The sequence below is a fragment of the Patiria miniata genome, unplaced genomic scaffold (assembly GCF_015706575.1).
Source record: "Patiria miniata isolate m_02_andy unplaced genomic scaffold, ASM1570657v1 HiC_scaffold_13, whole genome shotgun sequence".
NCBI lineage: Eukaryota > Metazoa > Echinodermata > Asteroidea > Valvatida > Asterinidae > Patiria > Patiria miniata.
The window spans coordinates 8,778,581-8,800,050 of record NW_024037051.1 but is presented as its reverse complement, the minus strand read 5'-3'; the positions used below and the strand labels follow the sequence as shown (position 1 = coordinate 8,800,050).

The following is a 21,470-nucleotide window of genomic DNA, read 5'->3' as shown; positions in this document are numbered from 1 at the left end:
ATTGAATCACCTCCACCCACCATTATGAAAAATTCTTCGGAATCGTACAGCAATTCTAAAAATTCTGTCACAAGTAAAAATCAAAACACACAGCTGTGAGTGTCTTGTATCAACCTTGATAAGTTGTGCAATGACAGGCTCCATGACGATCACAATTTGCTGGATAGTTCATTTTTAGATGCAATGCCACAACTTACGCACCTTAAATGATTGTGCAAGTTACACCATAATTTGTTGAGCAAGATGAGTTATGCCATTACGTAAAGTTTTGTGAAAGCGGCTGCTGGATTTGTGATTTGACTTGCAATGAACTTGACTACAATTCTGACAATCTTAGGTAAGAAAGATCTTGGTACATTTTGATGGGCTACATATTTTTAAAATTTAGAAAGTCATGTTTGACCTTGACAGCACTCACATTTGACCCTGACTGTAGCCTCTGTGCACGCGTCCCCACATTTACATGAGTACTTTCCGATATCTCTGGGTCCAACGTCTCTGATCGCAAGAGCTCTACGCTGTCCCTCCCTGATGATACTGTGTCTGTCTACGGCAAAGATCTGAACTCCGTCCATGAACCACTTCACCTCGGCTTTGGCGTTGGAGATGCGGCACTCTAGGGTGACGGTCTTGCCAACCTTGGCTGAGATGTCTGTCAGGGGTTCAGTGAACTCGGCCGTTTCTGTTGAGAAAGGAGACCAATTTAGAAAAAAATTTGATACTTGACAAAACGGATGCCAAATTAATGTTTCTTTTTCATGATTTTAAGAAGAATACGAGAAAATTACTATTAGAAAGTAGGATACAGTTGTTCTTTAAGTGCGGTTAAAAACTGAAGAGTACGAGAAAATTATAAACCTGCTAAAGTCAACAGTTGTTGCCCAGCCACAAGGGCAACTGTTACGAGACTTAGACGGGAAAAACTTTAAAGTGTATGGGCCTTGTGTAGAAAGTCCTTTAAATACATAAGCAGTGGGCTTTGTTCTATAGAAGTAAAAATCAAAAGTTGGTCCGTATAAGCTCTCCATCTCTACCCGTTGTCATTCTGTGCTAATGTCAAATTTAAAATTGAAACTTAAAAAGGTTTCTCAAACTTGCTCTATCGACCATTTTATCCCCGCGGGGAAAAAGCTAACACAAATTATACATTACAAAGTAAATATGCATTTATAAAAGGTCTAAAACAACAATTTGTCAAACTGTGATCATAATACGTACCAGCAGGTGTCTTTGCAGTGGCTGGCGCTGAGTTCCTGCTCATGGGTCCCACTCCCACCTCATTCTCAGCAGCTACTTGGAACTCATAGTCCCTCCCCTTGACCAGACCGGTCACGGTAAAGTTGGATTCCTTCAGGACCTTCCTGGTTGCTCGCATCCAGCGGATGCCAGACGTCTCCTTCATCTCTAAGACGTAGCCGGTAATCTCGGAGCCTCCGTCGCTACGAGGCGGTTTCCAGGAGACAGTCATGGTAGTGTCGGTGACGCCTGAGATCTCTGGGATGCCAGGTGCATCAGGGACATCTGACAAATGATAGCATTTTGATAAAGTAACATTATTAAAGTGCAATGGATGTAACTGTGATAAATGTCAGTCATTCAACGTAACCAAACGAATTTAGTTCTCCATGCAAATTGATAGATCTTACTGTTTGATCTGAGTGTCATGGATTTAATTATTTTAAGAATAGCATGACTTTTCATCAAATAAGGTTCACATCAAACTGCATCTATTCTAGAAGAAAGATCCCTATTGAAGATCAGTAAACAAAACTGGTTTTTTCACTGACAAATGATATAATGTAAGAACTTCAGTAAAATTGCTACAAAGGGCATATCTGTGTTTCGATTGGCAACAACTTGTTCTCAATATCCGAGCTGACTTTTGGACAAAATAAAGAGATATGCACCATGAACACATCCGAGGGATATGTAGGACGCATACACATTTCCTTAAAATGTTGAGCAAAAAAAATCTCTAATTCCGTTCTTTAGAATTAGATCGAACAATTTTATGGAGCCGTTAAACAAACAATGTTGCTCAGAAAATGTACATATGCTGAGAAAAACTCAACCCATTTGTGCTAAGTAAACATTATTTGTGCTTAACAAATATCCAGGTTAGCAGTGCATTGAAATTGCCCACACTGGTTATTAAGATATGTCTGAATTAATTTGCTTACCAAATGGACTCTTGACCAGCACAGCATCGGTGCTATTCAGTGGCTCACTCTGTCCGTACTTGTTCTCGGCTCTGACTCTGAACATGTACTTCGTACCGTCGATCAGTCCAGTCACTGTGTAGCGCGTTCCTCTGACCGTCGCAGACACGCGCGTCCATGTCAGACGTTCTGCTTCGCGCTTCTCCAGGATGTAATTGGTGACTTGGCTGCCTCCGTCGTCGGTTGGTGGTTGCCATGACAGCGTGACAGAATCCTTGGTAATGTCACTTGTGTTCAGAGGACCCTCTGGTGGGCCGGGTTTGTCTGTTGAGAACACAATTATTTGGATACTTAGTTTTTACTGTGTGATATCTGATGAAATATGGCACTGAAGAAATATCAACTTCAACATTAGCTTGTTGCTCTTCACTGACTTGACTTTCATGTACATTGTTTACTCAGTGCAAAACTTTAAGCTACTTTAAATATTTGAGTAAGGAGCTGCACGGAGAGGCTAACATCATTGCACAATGATCACATGATAACCTAGTAGTTTGGGTAACTGATGTATAACTACAACATCTGTTGTGATCACCCTGACTAAGTGGTTCTACATTGGACTTGATCTGTGTTGAGTCCAATGTGGATGCTTCCAGTTTGGGTTATGTACAGCATTTACCTCTACTGCTCAGATGTGCTTTTGGGGTACTGTCTTTGTGTCTTTCTTTGAAACTCATGTTTTGTACTCCTTCAACTTAAATGGCTTCCTGCCTCATAAAGGGGAAACTTCCGAATAAAAAACAAACTTCAACTCACCTAAAACTACCACTTTAATGGTACCACTGTCAGACCCTGCTTTATTTGTCGCTGTCAGTACGTATGTCCCTGCGTCATCCTTCCCAGTGTTCTTAACAGTCAGATTGGTAGCAAACTCGCTAGTCGCTGCTCGGATTCTGATAGCATCTATTGCCAGGTCTGAGCCATCTTTTGTCCAAGTGACCGTTGGGGTAGGTTTGCCTCGGCAGGGCATGTCCAAATGGAGGTTGGATCCAGCACGGACCGTGACGGTGTCGTGGTACAAGGCTCCAAGCTCAAGTTTAGGGGCAGCTGATAGGTTGAAAATTAAAGTTCATTTACTCTTTTGTTGTTTTTTAATCCAAAACAGGACAAATATTGATCAACCCGGGGAGGGTTACATCAAAACTGTCACAGTAATTTTTTTTTATAAATAAAACATGCTATAATGTTTACCTATGTCATATGAAAGAGGAAGAATGGATTCCAGTGATTGAATTATGAATCAAATCTGGTTAATATGGGAAATGAGGAGAACTGATCTATTTAACGATTGGCAAAAGAACTTAAGTAATCAAAGATTTTGAAATTAAAACAGCATACATACAGACTTAAAACGATTTTTCTACAATTTTTAAATTTGAACATTTGTCATTTTCTAACAACCACAGAAATCCATTTCATAACCATTCCACAATTAGGAATATCTCTTTTTACAGTTATACTAAACTTTTGTGAACATGAGCCATAGTTATTACAGTCTACATTAGTTTGTTTAAAAATGTTCGAGCAGGAAAGTTTGTTTCCTGTCCCATTATTATATCAATTAAATAAAAGATACCTTTTTGAGACTTTGATTACAGAACTCGTATCAGGAGCTTGCGACACCATCACGGTGTCTTTGTCAACTGGCGTTGTATCTTTTATTTAATTTAAAAATGTTGTTTTAAAATTGACTTACCAGCAGGTCTTTCCACCAAGACTCGTCCCGGAGTCAAAGCTGGTTCCCCGACTCCCGCCTTATTCAGCGCACTAACACGGAACTCGTACTCTGTCCCATGGATGAGCCTAGGTACTTTATGACTGCTGTCGGTGACGGGTGCCGCGTTGACTCTACTCCAAGTATCGCTAGACTTGTCTCGTTTCTCGATGATGTAACCGCTGATTGGTGCTCCTCCATCTTTGGATGGGGGCGACCAGTTGAGGGAGACGGAGTCGCCATGGATACTGGCAACGTTGACTGGTCCCGGCTTGCCTGGTACCTCTGCAATAATTAGGATCAAGGAAATATTGTAGAGGCTATTTTACATTTCCTAAGCAAACACGGTTGGAGAGCCTTTGTAAATAAGGTCACATTGCCAGCGTGGCTTTGTGTCCTAATTTTTATAAGGATGACAATGATGATAAAGATGATGATAATGACGATGCATGCAATTTTTTTTCAGTGGTGTAGATTTGGTCTGTACATTGTGAGGTACCATTTTGGAACCACAAGAAAGTAACATTAATGAAATACCACAAACTAATTGGGATTTGAACCTGAGACCACTGGAATGGCATACCGGAGCTCTACCAACTGAGCAATCTAGCCCTATGTTGGCAGTGTCCTAATTTATCAATATCTTTGTGAGGACATTAGTCAGAACCCAAAAATCCATGTGCACCATTTGGCCACGAATCAAACCCAAAGCCATGATGCTAGCAATGCTTCAAAATCCTGAGAAATGGCACTTAGAGATCACTAAGAGGACATACAGCTTTTCGTGTTTTTTGGACAAGAATAATTCAAAAGCAAATATTAAAACTGTGTTTTAAAAATGACTTACCGTAATCTCCTTTAGGCACAACCTTCTCTCCCTCCAGTGGCTCACTGACACCAGACTTGTTCTCGGCTCGGACTCGGAACTGATACTCGCTCCCTTCAGTCAGTCCAGGGACACGGTGCATGCATTCCGTCAAGGCTGCAGATACTTTAGTCCACATGCGCATGCTGCCCTCGCGCTTCTCTAAGATGTAACCGATGATCTGGCTGCCACCGTCGTCTGAGGGCGGGCTCCATGAGAGAGTGACATCGTTGCTGCCAAGACGAATGACCTGAAAAAAAGATTAAGGAATTTATAAGTGAGTGGTACCACAGGACAAAGTTTTTGAACTGGTAGTCAAATTAGGTTTTTGCCCTTCACCGACATATAAACACTGTATACTCAGTGTATTACCTCACGAGTGAAAGTTGGAAAAAAATCACTCGGTGGGACTTGAACCCACGACCTCCTGCTTTCTAGTGCAGAGGTCTTACCACTGGACCACTGAGCTAATGGGATCGGTTGGCTGGTTTGAATCTGATGTGCATAGCAGCGGGTACCGCATTAACTGAGTATACATAACTGCGTCAGTGAAGGGCAAAAACCTAATTTGATTCACATCACCCCGACGCAAAAATCCCATCTTATGAATAGAACTGGTAGTCATTGATCAAATTGTTACGTAATAACTGTGTGGAAGAATGAAGTATTGAGACAGATTCTTGTGACATTGCATAGGAATTAAACCAATTTTTTGTATGGATACACTTGCAAAATTTCCAGTAATTTTTGACAATTTATTTGGATAATTGGCAAATTTGTCAAATTTTGAAATATCTTGCAGAAATTTCATACACTGAAATCAAAAGGAAAAGAAAAAGAAACCTAAACAGTTCGAAATTCAGGTATGACTGATTTATAAAACATTTGTATCTTGTTAATGTTGGATTGATTTTAAAAATTGAAAGTATGAACATTTCTTTCCCAACAATACTCTCTGCATACTGTAAAAATAACAATATTGCAGTTTTATACAGAACCTCATCACATTGGCATATTGAGGCATTGCAGAGACTATGTCCATCATGACTTCTCAATATTAATTAGTATAAAAGCTTCAAAGACTGCTGGAATACATTGAGTAACCACCATAAAACTCACCTGCAAAGGTCCTTCAGGTGGCCCTGGCCTATCAAACACCTTGACTGTCACAGTCGCTGAAGCTTCACCCGATTTATTAGTAGCAGTGATCACGTAATCACCACTATCTCCTCTCTCAGAGTTCCTCGTGTTCAGGACAGTCACAAAGTCACTGGTGTCTATGCTGACCCGTATGGTACGGTCGATGGGTTTGGAGTTGTGTGTCCATTTGATGGTGGGTACCGGCGTGCCCTTATAGGGGACTTCCATACGGAAGGAGGTACCGGCCCGGACTGTGATCACACGTTGGTACTTGAGGTCTAGGTCCAGTTTCGGAGGGACTGGTTTGAAAAAAAAAAATTATAGTTGTGATATGGAAAAACAGTTTACAACCTTCAACAGAAAATGTTCCATTACAGAAAAATATTATACCATTTTACACAAAGGCAAGCTAATAAAAAAAAATCAAACTGGTACCGGAATTCCAAAAATTAATTTTAGTGAAGCCTTATTCACTCATTCGTTCTATGGAATGCCTTTTCTTTGAAATTCATTGATTTATCGAGGATGCTCTACCGCAACTATATGTTTTTCTGATTTGATGGTCTGTCTTACTTGTGTCAAACCGACTGGTAAAAAGGTGGACGCCAAATTTATAGAATGACTATTATCCAAATCCAACGGAACTAACCTGGTGGGTTTTCAGCAATGACACTCTGTGAAGGCTCGCTGGGGTTACCAGTTCCTGCTCGGTTGACGGCAGAAACTCGGAACTCATACTCACTGCCTCTCAGCAATCGACCAACCTGTCAAATACAAAGAATGTCATTCATTGGGTTTATCCACATAGAGTAAAACTATAACAAAAGTTCAGCTTTACAGCTTACTTTCCTTGAGCTCAATCTACGTTTAATAAATAATCCACTTTTCTTTAAAACAAAAACAAAAATACTTGTCTCTGTTCTTCAAAAATTGATATCCTTTGTCTTTTTCCATCTCAAAATTCTTCTTAGAAGCTGTTTATCAAGAGTGCCTTTTAGCCTCGAATGACCAATTTCAAAAATGCACTACAGAAGTGACTGGTCCATGCAACATGAATAAAGATTAAACGTGCACTTGCTGCGACATCACAAGTTCATGTTTATGTCTGCATTTCCACGGAGTATAGACAGCACTATGACAACCATCTTTTTATAGGAAGTTTCAATTTAATTTGTTTCACTCACTTTGAATGTAGTGTCAGGGATCGGTGTGAGTGTCGCCTTGACCCAGCGTGGACTGGTAGTCTGTCTCATCTCGACTACATAGCCGCTAACTGGTGCCCCACCGTCATGCAGAGGAGGGCTCCAGGATAGGGTCATGGAGTCAACGGTGATGTTGGAAACGTCTGGAGCATCTGGGGCATCAGGAACATCTGAGACAAGAACACAAGAAATACGTCAAAACAAAGCAAAATGAAACTGTAGTGATTCAAGTCTTGCAATGATCAAAACTATTTTTGATGATATAACAACACCATCGGTACTTTTCTTATGCAGCTGGTTCAATTATTTCTTTTAATTCCCTAAAACCCTTTTTCATTATTTAACTGACGGAGATTTCTTCCATTTCTTTGCATATGACTTACTTTTTGGTCTCATTCAATAAATTGCCAACACATAAGTCACACAAGGCTGTATCTTGTGACTTTGGAGGAGAACTTCTAAAAGCTTTCCAAGAATTTCTTTAATTTGCAAAAATCTTTACAACATGCTATAAAATGTTTCTGAAAAATTGCTACATTCTCACAAACACACAACATTTAACAGAAATCCTTTTTTTTCCCAGCTAAAATTTTCAGTTGTAAACTAAAGCAATATGTTAATGCATCGAATAACATTTTAAACATTTCAAAAACAAAATTTGATTAATCCCTCACAAAATGAGAGAAATTGACAGAACTCACTGTATTGTCCCTTGGGTGTCACTGCCTGTCCCTCCAATGGTTCACTCGTACCAAACTGATTCACAGCCATCACTCTGAACTGATATCTCTTATATTCCTTCAACCCGGTCACTCGGTAGGTCAAATCAGTGATGTTATTCTCCGTCACTGGCTTCCACTTGTAGTCAAGCTCTCCCTGTTTCTCCACGATGTAGTTGAAGATTCGGCTACCTCCGTCATCTTGAGGCGGGCGCCAGGAAAGAGTGACTGCATTCTCAGTCACGTCGGTTTGTTCTAAGGGTCCGCGTGGCGGGCTGGGCTTGTCAAAGATCTTGATTTCGATCTTGGCCGAGTCGCTACCGGCGTCGTTTTTGACGGCGACGGTGTAGTTCCCTGCGTCAGATCTCTCGCAGTTCTTGATGATCATGGCGACTGAGCGGTCTGTTGTCTCAACCTTCATGCGATGCGATGATGGTAGTGAAGCGCCCTCTCTTGTCCATGTGGTGCGTGGCACAGGGAAGCCGGTGTATGGTACTTCTACTCTGACAGTGGTGCCTACTTTGGCTGTGATGGGTTCTTTGACTTCTCCAAGCTTAGGGGTTACTGTTAAATTAACATTTTGAAGAATTTTTATGAGTGTCAAGAGATTTTACGAGTGAACAAACAAAATAAACAGAGGAGGGTTTTAAATCTATGACCTATGAAACACTGTTTTGGTGCTGTACTTTTGAGATTCCAACCCTATTTTGGGTCTTCCAATTTGTCAGTATCTTTGGTCAGGAGGTGCTAGTCAAATGTCACAATCCCTTTTGAGTCATACGATAATGTCAAGAGATTTGTGAAATTTGAAGGTATCACCTTGAAAAACTGGCTTATCAAGCATGGCTAAGTAATTCAAGCAATGTACTTGATTATCTCCATTTATTATGTTTGGTGTTGAATGATGCTTTTTGGCTAGTATAATGTAAATATCTCTGGTACTCCAAAACTGGTCAAAACTGATTTTGAGCCAAACAAGAAAGGAGATTACAAAATTATTAGAAATGTAAATTCACCTGCAGCCTCTTCTGCCTTCACTCTGATGGAAGGTTCACTAGGAGCTCCGACGCCCACTCTATTCTCAGCCACGATCCTGAACTCATACTCCCCACCCCGCGTGAGTCTGGTGATGATGCAAGACGTCTCGTCTCCGCCGAGGGTCGCCACTTTAGTCCAGTAGATGCTGGTGCGGTCTTTCTTCTCGATGATGTAACCGATGATCTCTGCTCCGCCAGTGGTTGATGGTGGGAGCCAGGAGAGACTGACCGAGTCTGCCGTGGTGTCGGTGACCTGAGGAGTGCTGGGGGCACCTGGGACGTCTGTAGTAAGAGAAATGTCAGAAAGAACAATGAACTTCAGGACTGAATGACATTTCTATTGTATTGTACCATATGCAAAGGAATAAAATACGAACCCCGGCCAGATTGGTGGTACAAACTCAACATTTATTTCAATTATGTAATCCCTTGCATAGCCTTGTGAGGAATTCCTGTGCACAAGGATATGAGCTAAAGTAGTACCAGTAATTTGAATATTGGTGCATATTACAATTTCACAATATTCATACAAGTAGGAACATAGGTAAGAATAAGAAAATTGTATTGGTCTTTAGAACTTTTAACAAGTAAACAAATATATATCACATTGAAGTTGATCAAAATTTAAAGTTTCCTCCTCATAGAAAGAACTGAAACAGTGTAACTTATAGGTGACCAGTGCCCACAAATTCTAGTAAAGTAAAAATAAAAGTATAGCTTTAAATTTAATTACCACTGGATAAAAAAAGAACTTTCCAGTGGTTTTAACTAGCCAATAAGTCTTCGAAATGTTGCAGCAATCTTAAATTTTTAAGAATCAAGTGGATGGTTACAATCGCACATTGTTTACTTCTGTGAGTTATACTTGGTTCCGAGAGGAATCTTAATAAACTAAACTTTTCAAATACTATGCGCTATTTCTTGTCAGCAGATGATGAACAATTCTAGGGAATTTAGTTGAAAGCATTACAGGTCAAAAAGGAGAGAGTGGCAACTGAAACCTGGAAACTGTATTCAAGTTTGTGGGAGCAGGGCACAAATCATATCAATTATTAGTAAATAGTTTGAGAGATTTACCGTATTTGCTCTTCATCAAAATCCTTTCCGTTCCCTCCAATGGTTCGCTCTCGCCAATCTTATTGATGGCAATCACCCTGAAGACATACTCTGCCTTCTCCATCAGATTCTGGACTTTGTAGGTGGTATCGGTGATGTTGACCGGTAGACGTGCCCAAGACGTTCGCTTTGTGTCGCGCTTCTCGATGACGTAGTGTGTGACGCGGCTTCCTCCGTCGTCTGATGGCGGGTGCCAGGAGAGAGTGACAAAGGTGCTGTCCATGTCGAGAGTGTCTAGAGGACCTTGAGGTGGGCTGGGACGATCAAGAACCTTCACACACGAGGAGAAAAATATAGAAAAAATAACTTGTCAATAGTTGTTAGACCTATATGATTGAATTCCCCTTTTGTAGTCTCTGTAAATGCAACCTCCTGAAAGTAAACGAATCACATATTAACTGCAAATCAATGTTAAGTTGTGAATAGAAAAACAAAAATAAAATTTTTAGCTGAAAATTGATGTAAATAAGATTCTTCCTTGCAATCTTGGGATGAAATGAGGAAGCTTGATATCTTATAATACAATCACTGAATGCTTGATTTTTGCTTATATCTCACATATAATGGGTCAGAAATGTGATATTCCATGTTACAAATTCCAGTACCCTCAAGTTCCTGTCAATGACAGATCCATAATCACAAACTCATTCTTTTGCTAATTAAAATGAATGTTACTTAACAACATTTCAGGTTACCATTTGGCGACAGTCCTATCCACAACTCTCACCTGGACGTGAATGATTGCATTCTCACTGCCTGCTGAGTTGCTGACGCTAAGTTTATATGCTCCCTCATCTCCCTTTACACAGTTCTTGGCAGTCAAGACCGTCTCTCGATCGCTAGTCTCAATCTTGACGCGAGTAGAAGACACCAGAGGCACACCATCCTTGTCCCATTTGACCGTCGGTTTGGGTTTGGCTTTGTAGGGGACGTCGAGGTGGAAGGTGGTACCAGCTCTGACCACCAGCGTGTCACGGTATTTGTTCAGGTCAAGCTTTGGAGCAACTGTGAATAAAATATTACTTGTTTTCATTAAGACCTCATTGTTAAAGTAATACCATTTACAAGAGTTAATATTTATTAGAAAAAAACTGATTTAGTGTATTCGTTTTAGTGCTGAAACAAGTTACTGAATTTTGTGACTCAAGTCGATTCAAGCCATTTCTAAGGCAGTGATTTGTCTGTAATGACTCACGTTGAGTTGAGTCACTGAAAATTGTGACTTGAGTCAAATAGGAGTCAAGTCATTGACTCAAGTAATTACAACCCAGCCTTTTTTCCGAAAAAAAATCTGATTATAAAATGGCATATTCTTCTCATGCTATGCTGATCAGTAGTTAAAGACAGAGTCCATCATTGGCAGCTATCCAAAAAGTAACTGGCGTATTATTGTTGAAAAACATACTTGGCTGAAAGATAATAAGGGGACTAATCTCCCTGTGAAATTATTCTTTCTGGCAAGCTGTCATTTTGAAGAAATCAACGAAAGAAGGCCTTTCCAACGGTGCTTCCTAAAAAGCACTGTAGGAAATTCAAATTAGTAGTTCGTTTTGTTATTCGGCGAAGTGCACGCAAGCATTCGGCACAACGCACACGCGCGCGGTTGCTATAATTCGTCGGATCAGTGCTTGACATCACGTAGCTGCAATTGGCTAGTGAGAATGTGTCTCGGACGCTGGATTCAGGCTCAATTCAAAACATGACTTTTGATTTGAAAACAAGATCCGAGAATGTTGTTTTTCTCGAAAAATGCAGCTGAAGCTAAGCTGAAACTTCATCAGATTGGTTGTTCAGCATCCTTCTTCTGATATTGAGCGCTTTTGTTGCTTCACACAAATTACAAATGATGGACTATACCTTTAATAAGTTTTATAATAATACATGCAGTTTCCTACACCGATTGCATCACTTATTTTTTGTCTTCCCCTCATCTCCAATATGTGTGCACTTCTGTATCATAGATTAAATCCAAATCATTTATTTTGTGGCTATGGCTATTTTTTGTCATTTGTGGGCTACAGCAAATAGCCATAGTCGTGGCGTTACCTGCAGCTCCCTTGGCATCAGTTACGTCACTCGGTCTACCCGTCCCCGCATCATTGACTGCCGACACTCTGTACTGATACGTCGTTCCTTTAGGGATGTCCCTGACCACATAGCTGCATCCCGTCACTGGTTCCTTAGTGATGGGGGACCAGCGGGTGCTGAACCGATCTGCTCGTTCAATGATGTATCCTGTGATTGGATTGCCTCCGTCTTGGGTCGGTGGGGTCCAAGTGAGTGTCAGGGAGGTAGCAGTCACGTCGGAGATTGCTGGAACTCCTGGTGCACTCGGGGTGTCTAGAAATCCAAAATGAATACAATTTTCTCTTCAGTAAACACAAGAGTGGATACATCTAACCGAGACTGACCAAGTATTATAAATCTGGAAACATTATTTAATTTTTTTATGGAATCCGTGAATATGACCAACACAATCCAAAATCAGAAAAATCAGGAAAATTTGGAAAACATACCAGTTTGTTCTTTTTAAAATGTGTTGACACACTGAGAACACATTTATTTGGGAAAATGATGGAAATTGTAAACTTATGACAAGCTGTAACAAAATTTACTTACATAATTCAAAGACCACGACACATTACATGTTTGGGACTCAGGCCGTGTTTGCATTGGTTTTTTTGGGGTAAAACTAATGGAGACTGTCGTCAACTTAATCAAATAAAGTCCAGTGTGAACATCCGGTAAACTTACTAAATTGTCAACTGTTGATTGTAAGCTTTTTGCTCTGCAGCGGTAAGCTTTACAGGGCCAACATTGTTAGTTCTACATAACAAATGACTACAATAATAACCACAATGGAATATTAACAATCACTTACTGTAAATTTCTACAAACTTAAGTCCAATGCCAATGTGGCTTTAGATTAAAAGAGTGATATTACTAAAACAGGCGATCTGAATAATTCTTGTCTGAATAAAGTAATGGTTTAAAAAGTGTTGTCATGTTGACATCTATATTAAACCCTGATTCAATTCAGGCCCAATTCAAAACATGATTCAGCAACTTTTGATTTGAAAACGAGATCCTAGAATGTTGTTTTTTTCAAAAAATGCAGCTGAAGCTGAGCTGAAACTTGATCAGATTGGTTGTTCAGCATCCTTGTTCAGATATTGAGCACTTTTGTTGCTTCAAACAAACAAAATGCACAAATTACAAATGATGGACTATACCTTTAAGGCAAGAGATCTTACCGTATGGAGCCTTTGCAATAACCGGTCTGCAAGGCTCACTGGGTGGTCCGGCTCCGGCTTTGTTCTCAGCACTGACTCTGAACTCATACTGACTGCCCTCCCGTAGGTTGGTCACTGTGTACTCCGTCTCGTGGATGGAGTGAGAAGTGACCCGAGAGAACTTGAATCCAAAGGCTTCTCGCTTCTCAAGGAAGTAGCCAGTGATCTTGCTACCTCCGTCGGATAGAGGAGGCAACCAGGAGAGCGAGATGGCTGACTTGGTGGTGCTGGTGACAGTCGGTGGTTCAGGTTGGCCTGGTAGATCTGAATCAAAACAGAGAAAAAGGTGTAAGTATGTTTTCCAATGAAATTACTCCTTGAACCAACAACAGAAATTTTTCAAAATCTATTTAGAAAATGAAAAAAATATGGTTATAATTTGAAACAATTTCCTGAAGAAAATTGGTTATTGATTAAATCAATTTGTATAATATAAAACGAAGTCCTGAGGAGCAAATATACGGCAAATTGTTGTGAGGTGAAATGTGATTTTCAAATTTTTTTTAAAAGTATGATCTCTAAGTGAAATTTAAATAACTGCAATACGGGAAACACGTCCCAAATAGGGAAAGGTCACCTTAGCACAAGAAATATCACTGTTCTGTGAGTAACTTTAGAAAAAAAAATATTTGCTTCAGTATAACCAATAGCTTGAATCTTTTAATACCACAAAGAGATACATTTGATCTACAGTAGGGTACTTTTAACATCAAGTGAGAAACAACTAAAAGCAGCCATTACTCTTACTGAGTCTATTTCTAAAATTTGAGTGTACATACCATAAGCAGGTTTTGCCATCTTAGTCACCGATGAGTCGCTAGGCGGGCCAAACCCAGCCTTATTCTCAGCCAGGATTCTAAACTGGTACTCTGACCTCTCCACCAGATCCCTGACAGTGTACGTCGTCTCTGCAATACTCAGGTGATTCACTGGTACCCATCGCAGGGCCAGTTTCTCTTTCTTCTGGATGACGTAGCCGATGATCTTGGAGCCGCCGTCAGAGAGAGGTGGAGACCACTCAAGAGTCATGGAGGTTTCTGTGGTTTCGGTGATTGATGGGGTACCGGGTGGGCCAGGCACATCTACAAAATTGAGCAAAGTAGACGATTACAGTATATTAATATATCAGTTTTGTAAAGAAAAACATATACATTATTGCATAAAGCCTCTCAAAGTTACCATGACATAACAAAATATAGCCTTATTTTAAAACTAAGACAAGCAGTCCCAGAGTAGTAAGGTTGCCAGAGTATAAAACACTTTAATTTAGGTTTTTTTCAAAAATCAGCCCACAGCCAATTAATTCATTGTACCTTTGACTAAGGATAGTGACATTTGCTCAGCAGTGTAAAAATTAACAGCCGGAAGTCCAAAAATGGTTTATCATTATTTGACCAAAACGGCTGGTTCATACTTCATGAGAATTTCATTGCAAAGCTAATTTGTTAGGGTAACGATGAGCGACACAATAACATCTCAATATCTGATTATAGTTGCTTGGCTTTCGCCTTTGGATGAACCAGGCTTAAGCCAGAATATTGTTCACAAAAATTGATTTATAACCTTTCTTACCATATGGAGGTTTGGCCACCCTCGGCTGACTTGACGCACTAGGTTTCCCGTTGCCTGCCTTATTAGCAGCAACCACACGGAACTGATACTCATTCCCCTCACGCAGACCTCCGATGGTTCCCGAAGTCCCGGTAAACGTCTCTACGGGAGTCCAACGAGAGCTGAACGGTTCTTGCTTCTCGATGACGTAGCCAGTGATTGGACTGCCTCCGTCGGTGGTGGGTGGTGACCAGGACAGGGTCATGGAGGTGCTGGTGATGTCGGTGACTGATGGCGCTGAAGGAGAACCTGGTATGTCTGCAAAGTGGAAATGAACCGTTTGGAAAACTGACCCATTGAATCCCTCTCACACAATCCAAAATCTGTTTGGACCCAAGTTGAACCCTGAGATTTTGAGAACCCCTTTCACACTAGCAAAAATTCCACATGAACTACATGGGTCTGGCACTCTACATAAGTAAAATTCAGCCCTAGTTGGGACATGGGGTTGGGACGCAAGAGGATAGTAGGTCTAACATCCCTGTACCACCCCACACACCACCCTGTCTCAACTCACTCTATCCTCCAAAACCTCCCTAAGCACTCTACTGTTTTATGGATTCATCAGGGTATAAATACTATTGAATACAATGTAAAACAAGAAGTTACAATGGGTTACTAGAACCTTATGGAAGCGACTTTGATCTGTGTTTTTTCAAAATTAGGTATTGGGATTCAATAAAATGGTCCTCAACATTAGGGTACGTAAATTAAAACGACGACTGACTTGAGCGATATGAAAATAGATCATCAGGTATTGACAATCCATGAAATAAATAATCAACAATTAAATAATAATGAATAAGATGAGGTACTTTTGAAGCCTGCCGGGTGAACCGAGCCCTTTGCTAAAAACATCCCTCCTCAAACACTGCTGCTGTTTTATGCAGAAATACGTTAAACTTCACAGAAGTGGTCCTTGAAAGTTTGTTAACTTTTAACAACTGAAGTAAAGCACCCCGAGACCTCTGAAACTGCATTCTGTCAGACGAGAAAAAGGTATCCATACTTATCAACTTACCAAATGGTGGTTTGATGACAGTCGGTCTAGTAGGTTCACTGGTCCGTCCAACACCAGCCTTGTTCTCAGCGCTGACCCTAAACTCGTACTCCATGCCTTCCTTCAAGTCCGGTACAATCATCTGAGTCTCTGTGACTGGGATGCGATTGACTCTAGTCCAGCGTGAGCTGTACTGATCTTTCTTCTCCACGATATAACCGGTGATTGGTGCGCCGCCGTCTGAACGAGGTGGGCTCCAGGACAAGGAGGCTGAGTTGGAGGTGGTTGCTGTGATGGTGACATTCTCAGGAGATTCTGGAACATCTACAGATAGACGAAAAATAGTTTGATAAGTAAATGAAAACTTAGGCTTTTTTGCCCTTCACCGACGTATAAACACTGTATACTCAGTGTGTTACCTCCCGAGTGAAAGTTGGAAAAAGTCACTCTGGTGGGACTCGAAACCACGACCTCCTGCTTACTAGTGCAGATGTCTTACCAATGGACCACCGAGCTAATGGGATCGGTAGGCTGGTTAAAATCATACATAGCAGCGGGTACCGCATTAACTATTCATTATACGTCGCTGAAGGGCAAAAAAGCCTAATTTGATTTACATCACCCCCGACTCAAAATTCCATCTTATAAATGAAAAATTAATCCACGTTATTGTTATATCATAATTACATCTCAATTAAAACCAAGTACTGTAATATTTTGGACACTTTTTTACCCTAAAATTAATTGGATTAATTAGATCGACTGACTGGTTTTATTTGAATCATTAAAAACTGTTTTAATGTATCAGTACTGAAGATAAGATGCAAACTGTGAGACTGCTTTCTTAACACGGGAAGAACCTTAAAAATATGGGACTTTTCTTTCCCAGTAGGGGATCTAGCCGCTGAATATTGTTATGAAACCAGTAAAATGAGACCAAAATAATAAATAGAAGTTCCAAAATTTATTCTCAAATTGACTTAGAATGCAGGAGAAAGCATTGCAGATTTCAATATTTTCTTCAGCAGGCCTTCACTCACACCCTGCCTTTACCATTGTATCAATCCCCGTTTCCTGAACAGCTAGATCCGCCCCTGTATCTTCATGTCAACTTTATGAAGGAATGAGAGTAATTTGATGCAATAGAAGCGGCTAGTTCTGCTCCTGCAAATGTTGATTAACAAGACTGGGCTTTCAAAGTCCAGCTGCACCTGAAAGTCTCAATTTAGGATATTATTTGTACTCAGGGAATTTTTAAGGGATGAAGATGTTCATAGTGGAATCAGTCAGTCAGTGGCTCAATCAGTGACTCAGTCAGTGGACATTGGCCTGTCCATTTAGCTCAAGCAAAAACTTTCTTTTACAGGAGAAAATGGTAAAATTTACTTCTCAACAATTCTTACCATAAGGTGGTTTAGCAACAGCAACATCAGACTGCTCGCTAGGCTTGCCGACCCCCGCTTGATTCTCAGCGCTCACCCTAAACTCATACTCCATCTTGAAACTCAGCCCCGTGGCTTGGAAGGTGGTTTCAGTGACTGTGTAGCGGTTGATCTTCTGCCAGCGAGTACTGAAGCGATCTTTCTTCTCGATGATGTATCCGATGATCTTGCTGCCACCGTCTGACGAGGGTGGGGTCCAAGCGATGGTGATCTCGGTGCTGTCTGTTTTGGTGACTTCTGGCTTACCTGGGGCATCTGGGACATCTGTGAAATAGGCAGAAAACCAGTTGAAAATGCGCAGAAGTGTAGAAACATGCGGGCAAAACTCTCAGCTTAAATTTTGTGTACACAGCTTCACATGCAATATAGATTTTCATCTATATACAAAGTTGCATGATGACAGAGTTGACTTTATTTAGATCTTGTCAATGATTAATGATCAAGGTCAAAGATGCAAAGGATTACACCCGTTTATAGACAGATTCTTCATGTTGTTAGCACAAAGTCAAATCAAACGAATGCCACAGAATCTATTCACTATCTGTTACAAAATCGCGACAGCATCACAGGTGATGTTTAGCTCCATGGAATTATGGAAAGTCACTATTACAAGTTTGAAAAAAAGCCTACAAAATTGTGAAAACTGAAGAAAGCAACAGTCTTGTTCCTAATGAAACCTAAGGTCATGTCCGAATTTACTGGCTATGGCTAGGGAGCAGCTTAAGCTACTTCACCTAGCCGTGTGTTGCTACTAGCCATAGCCGAGTCATTAAGACACAGCCTGAGACAGTACATACCATATGGAGGTCTAGCCGTTCTAGGAGCCGATGGCTCACTGGCTTTTCCAACACCGGCCTTATTCTCAGCACTGACTCTAAACTCGTACTTCTTATCCACTGTCAAATCCCGGACAGTGTACGTCGTGTCTGTCACCGGTTCCCTGTGTGCCTTGACCCAGCGACTAGTGCTGAGATCATGCCTCTCTATGATGTAACCGGTGACGAGGCTACCACCGTCGCTGATGGGCGGGGTCCAGGAGAGAGTCATTGAGGTCTCGCTGGATTCTAGGATTGTTGGGGCACTTGGTGCATCAGGAACATCTGAGAACCAAACCATTGAACATAATGTTAAGTTTCGATAAGGCAATTAAATGTCATGATTGGAAAGAATGACATGAAAGAAACCCATTTGAAAAAAGTCCGAAACTGGATTGCCCTGAAAAATGCCATGCAGACATCCAGTGAGTGGCCATTATGAATCGATTGAATACAATTGTGTGCACTCTGGGACCATTTTACTAGCCTTGAAAAAATCCATTTCTTGAGAAGCACAGGGTATCAACTTTGATACTCTCCTTTTGACAAGTCAGCATAAAATCTAGAATATCTTCTCGTGATCACCAATTTGCTGAAATTTAACGGGTAGCCAGGTACCCATGTTTTTTTTCAATCGGGTACTCAAATCCCATGCTATCCGTAAATGCACACCCCTATGACTCACCATATGGCGCCTTTGCCGTGAATCTATTGGACGAGTCACTCGGCTTGCCGACTCCAGCCTTGTTGGTAGCACTGACACGGAATTCATAGTCATTACCCTCAGATAGGCCACGGACAGGGAGAGATGTTACATCCGCATTCACCTTATGAAATGATACACAAAAGTTCAGTTTGAAAAGGTTTCATCGTTCGGAGGTTTTATCGTTACAAGAGAGAAGATAGTGCAATAAGATAATCCACTGTGATAGAAAAACACTAACATCTCATAAGAAAGTGTTGCTGTGATACACTTCCATCGAAAAAAAAGGCCATTATTGCTCAACCAGATTTAAAACTCAAAATTTTAAAACTGCTCTTCTTCAGTACATTTCCATTTCACTGTGTCTAAGTCCTGAAGAAGCACAAATGCACAATTTGGCCAACTCATAATTTTCTTAAAGTAACTTTCATAACGTCTTGTCTAAGTTTTGAAAAAAACAAATGCACAAATTTGTCGACTCATATTTTTCTTGTAACTAGCATACTCATTCTGTAACTTAACTGACGGTGCAGTTGTAGAAGTAAATCTTTACACATTAGACTTACCTCATCCACTTTAGTCCAGCGTGTTGAAAACTTGTCCTTCTTTTCAATGACGTAACCTGTGAGGTCGGCACCTCCATCCTCGATGGGTGGAGACCAACTCAAGAGGGCACTATTCGCAGTGACGTCAGACACTGTTGGCACATCTGGGGAACCCGGTGCATCTGTGGGTGACAAGTGAATGCGATCAGCAAATGATGAATCCCAGAAAATATGACAGAATATTCCCTCATTACATTTGTTACAAACTTTGGAATTTTTAAGCAAATTTGTATGAAATTTTTGAACGGATTACCTTTAGGTAATTATGACAGGCTTGCCTCTAAATAATCCTTCTAATGGGAATTACAACTCTTTCTTGAAGTCTTCTGTAGCATTAAAAATGTCATTTTCAAAAAACCGAAATTTAAAATTGAATATCATAAATCCATTCACAACTCACTTCCACTTTTTCATTTGATGCTTTTAAATTTGCAATCAGTTGAACTCACAATCAAAAATTTATAAATATGATAATTTTACTCCCTGAGTGTGGTACTAATGGTCTCATAAGACAGAATTAAACAATGTGCAACATGAAGAGCCATTGTCTTCCGTAGGTTCCATTTGAGGCTGATGTAACGGCTCTCTCAATGGCTAACCACAACTTAATATTGGCATGGGAAATCATATAAGTCGCTGTCAGTGGCCTACTCTATCACATAGCTTACCATAAGGTGGCTTGGCTAAGGCTTGGTCAGACGGCTCACTGAATTTCCCAGCGCCGGCCTTGTTCTCAGCCGCCACTCTGAACACATACTTGCTGCCCTCAGACAGGCGAGTCACGGTGTGTGTAGTCTCCATAACAGATGTGCTTATCTTGGTCCAGCGCATGGCAAAGTCTTGTCTCATCTCAATAATGTAGTTGGTGACTGGACTGCCATTGTCAGACTTGGGTGGAGACCAGGTGAGGGTCATGGAGGTCGCGGTGATGTTGGAGATCTCTGGGGTGCCTGGGGCATCTGGTACATCTGAATGACAAAATATGACGATACATTAACAATACTGAAGCATTATAAATTACTGGAATCTATCTATGCATTCAATAAATTCAAAAGGTTAGTCTCCTTTAAACACATAGAAGATTAAAAAAAAAAACTTCTGTAAAAACGAACATATATATGTCTAGCAAAAAAAGGAAGATTTCACTGAATTTTCTCTAAATGACAATTTTAAAATTCCATATTTTGTTTTAAACTGACACATGTTTAAATTAAATATTCCCACTGACTAGCATCACCAGTACACAGACGTTAACATTTGAGCTAAAAATGGTTACCTATGTAGAGTCCTGGTAAAGTAATCCAGGTCACTGGTTTTAATGACTACTAGTTCATATGTTTGATTAACCTAAAATTTGGGAACACAAATTAGGAATAAGACACATACCATATGGAGCCTTTGCAAGTTTAGGCTGCGAGGCTGCTCCTGGCTTGCCAGTTCCCGCCTTGTTCTCAGCGATGATCCTGAACTCATACTCAGTCCCTTCCCGCAGGTTTGGCACGGTGAACGTCGTGTCGGTGATCGGTACCCGATTGGCTACAGTCCAGCCCATCTTGCTGGTATCCCTGCGCTCAACGATGTAGCCCGTGATAGGGCTGCCACCGTCAGAGGATGGCGGGGACCAGTGAAGAGTCATGGAGTTTGCTGTGATGTCTGTGACTTCCGGTGAGCCAGGTGCTTCAGGAATATCTGAATGAAGAAGAGAAGAAATATTGAACCATTTGATTTGTAATCAAGCCATCACACGTCAATCACTCTTCAAACACAAGTCATTAAATTCCAAGTTGAGTGACAATTAATTCAAATGAACTTGTGACAAAGACATTGCTTTGTTATTGTTCGAACTCTTTTTTTACAATTTTACAGACTGACACATTTTAAAACATTTTATACACTTGGTTTGAGATTCTATTGAAGTTGTGTGCCAAAATCCCATGTCAGACAAGGTTCAAGGTTCAACCAAATATTGATTAATCTGGTCAGTTCCCT

At 40.7% G+C, this 21,470-nt stretch overlaps 2 protein-coding genes across 2 annotated transcripts in view; both read right to left on the bottom strand.

Moving 5' to 3' along the window:
* The window catches only part of LOC119721199 (twitchin-like), a 50,992-nt gene extending 40,173 nt beyond the window's left edge, over positions 1–10,819 (bottom strand). Inside the window, exons 1-13 of the mRNA XM_038191125.1 lie at positions 10,740–10,819; positions 9,974–10,283; positions 8,876–9,178; positions 7,842–8,423; positions 7,123–7,310; positions 6,588–6,702; positions 5,918–6,237; positions 4,781–5,048; positions 3,916–4,218; positions 2,976–3,266; positions 2,181–2,483; positions 1,219–1,521; positions 419–682 (exon numbers count right to left, since the gene is read on the bottom strand). Of these exons, the coding sequence (XP_038047053.1) occupies positions 419–682; positions 1,219–1,521; positions 2,181–2,483; positions 2,976–3,266; positions 3,916–4,218; positions 4,781–5,048; positions 5,918–6,237; positions 6,588–6,702; positions 7,123–7,310; positions 7,842–8,423; positions 8,876–9,178; positions 9,974–10,235 (3,502 nt within the window). The 5' untranslated portion in view covers positions 10,236–10,283; positions 10,740–10,819. The remainder of the gene's footprint in view (positions 1–418; positions 683–1,218; positions 1,522–2,180; positions 2,484–2,975; positions 3,267–3,915; positions 4,219–4,780; positions 5,049–5,917; positions 6,238–6,587; positions 6,703–7,122; positions 7,311–7,841; positions 8,424–8,875; positions 9,179–9,973; positions 10,284–10,739) is intronic.
* LOC119721559 (titin-like) overlaps positions 10,247–21,470 on the bottom strand; it is a 38,877-nt gene continuing 27,653 nt past the window's right edge. Inside the window, exons 29-41 of the mRNA XM_038191640.1 lie at positions 20,868–21,170; positions 20,150–20,449; positions 19,443–19,603; positions 18,859–19,000; positions 18,156–18,458; positions 17,320–17,622; positions 15,938–16,240; positions 14,878–15,174; positions 14,085–14,387; positions 13,267–13,569; positions 12,059–12,352; positions 10,708–11,017; positions 10,247–10,283 (exon numbers count right to left, since the gene is read on the bottom strand). Coding sequence (XP_038047568.1) covers positions 10,247–10,283; positions 10,708–11,017; positions 12,059–12,352; positions 13,267–13,569; positions 14,085–14,387; positions 14,878–15,174; positions 15,938–16,240; positions 17,320–17,622; positions 18,156–18,458; positions 18,859–19,000; positions 19,443–19,603; positions 20,150–20,449; positions 20,868–21,170 — 3,359 coding nt within the window. The remainder of the gene's footprint in view (positions 10,284–10,707; positions 11,018–12,058; positions 12,353–13,266; positions 13,570–14,084; positions 14,388–14,877; positions 15,175–15,937; positions 16,241–17,319; positions 17,623–18,155; positions 18,459–18,858; positions 19,001–19,442; positions 19,604–20,149; positions 20,450–20,867; positions 21,171–21,470) is intronic.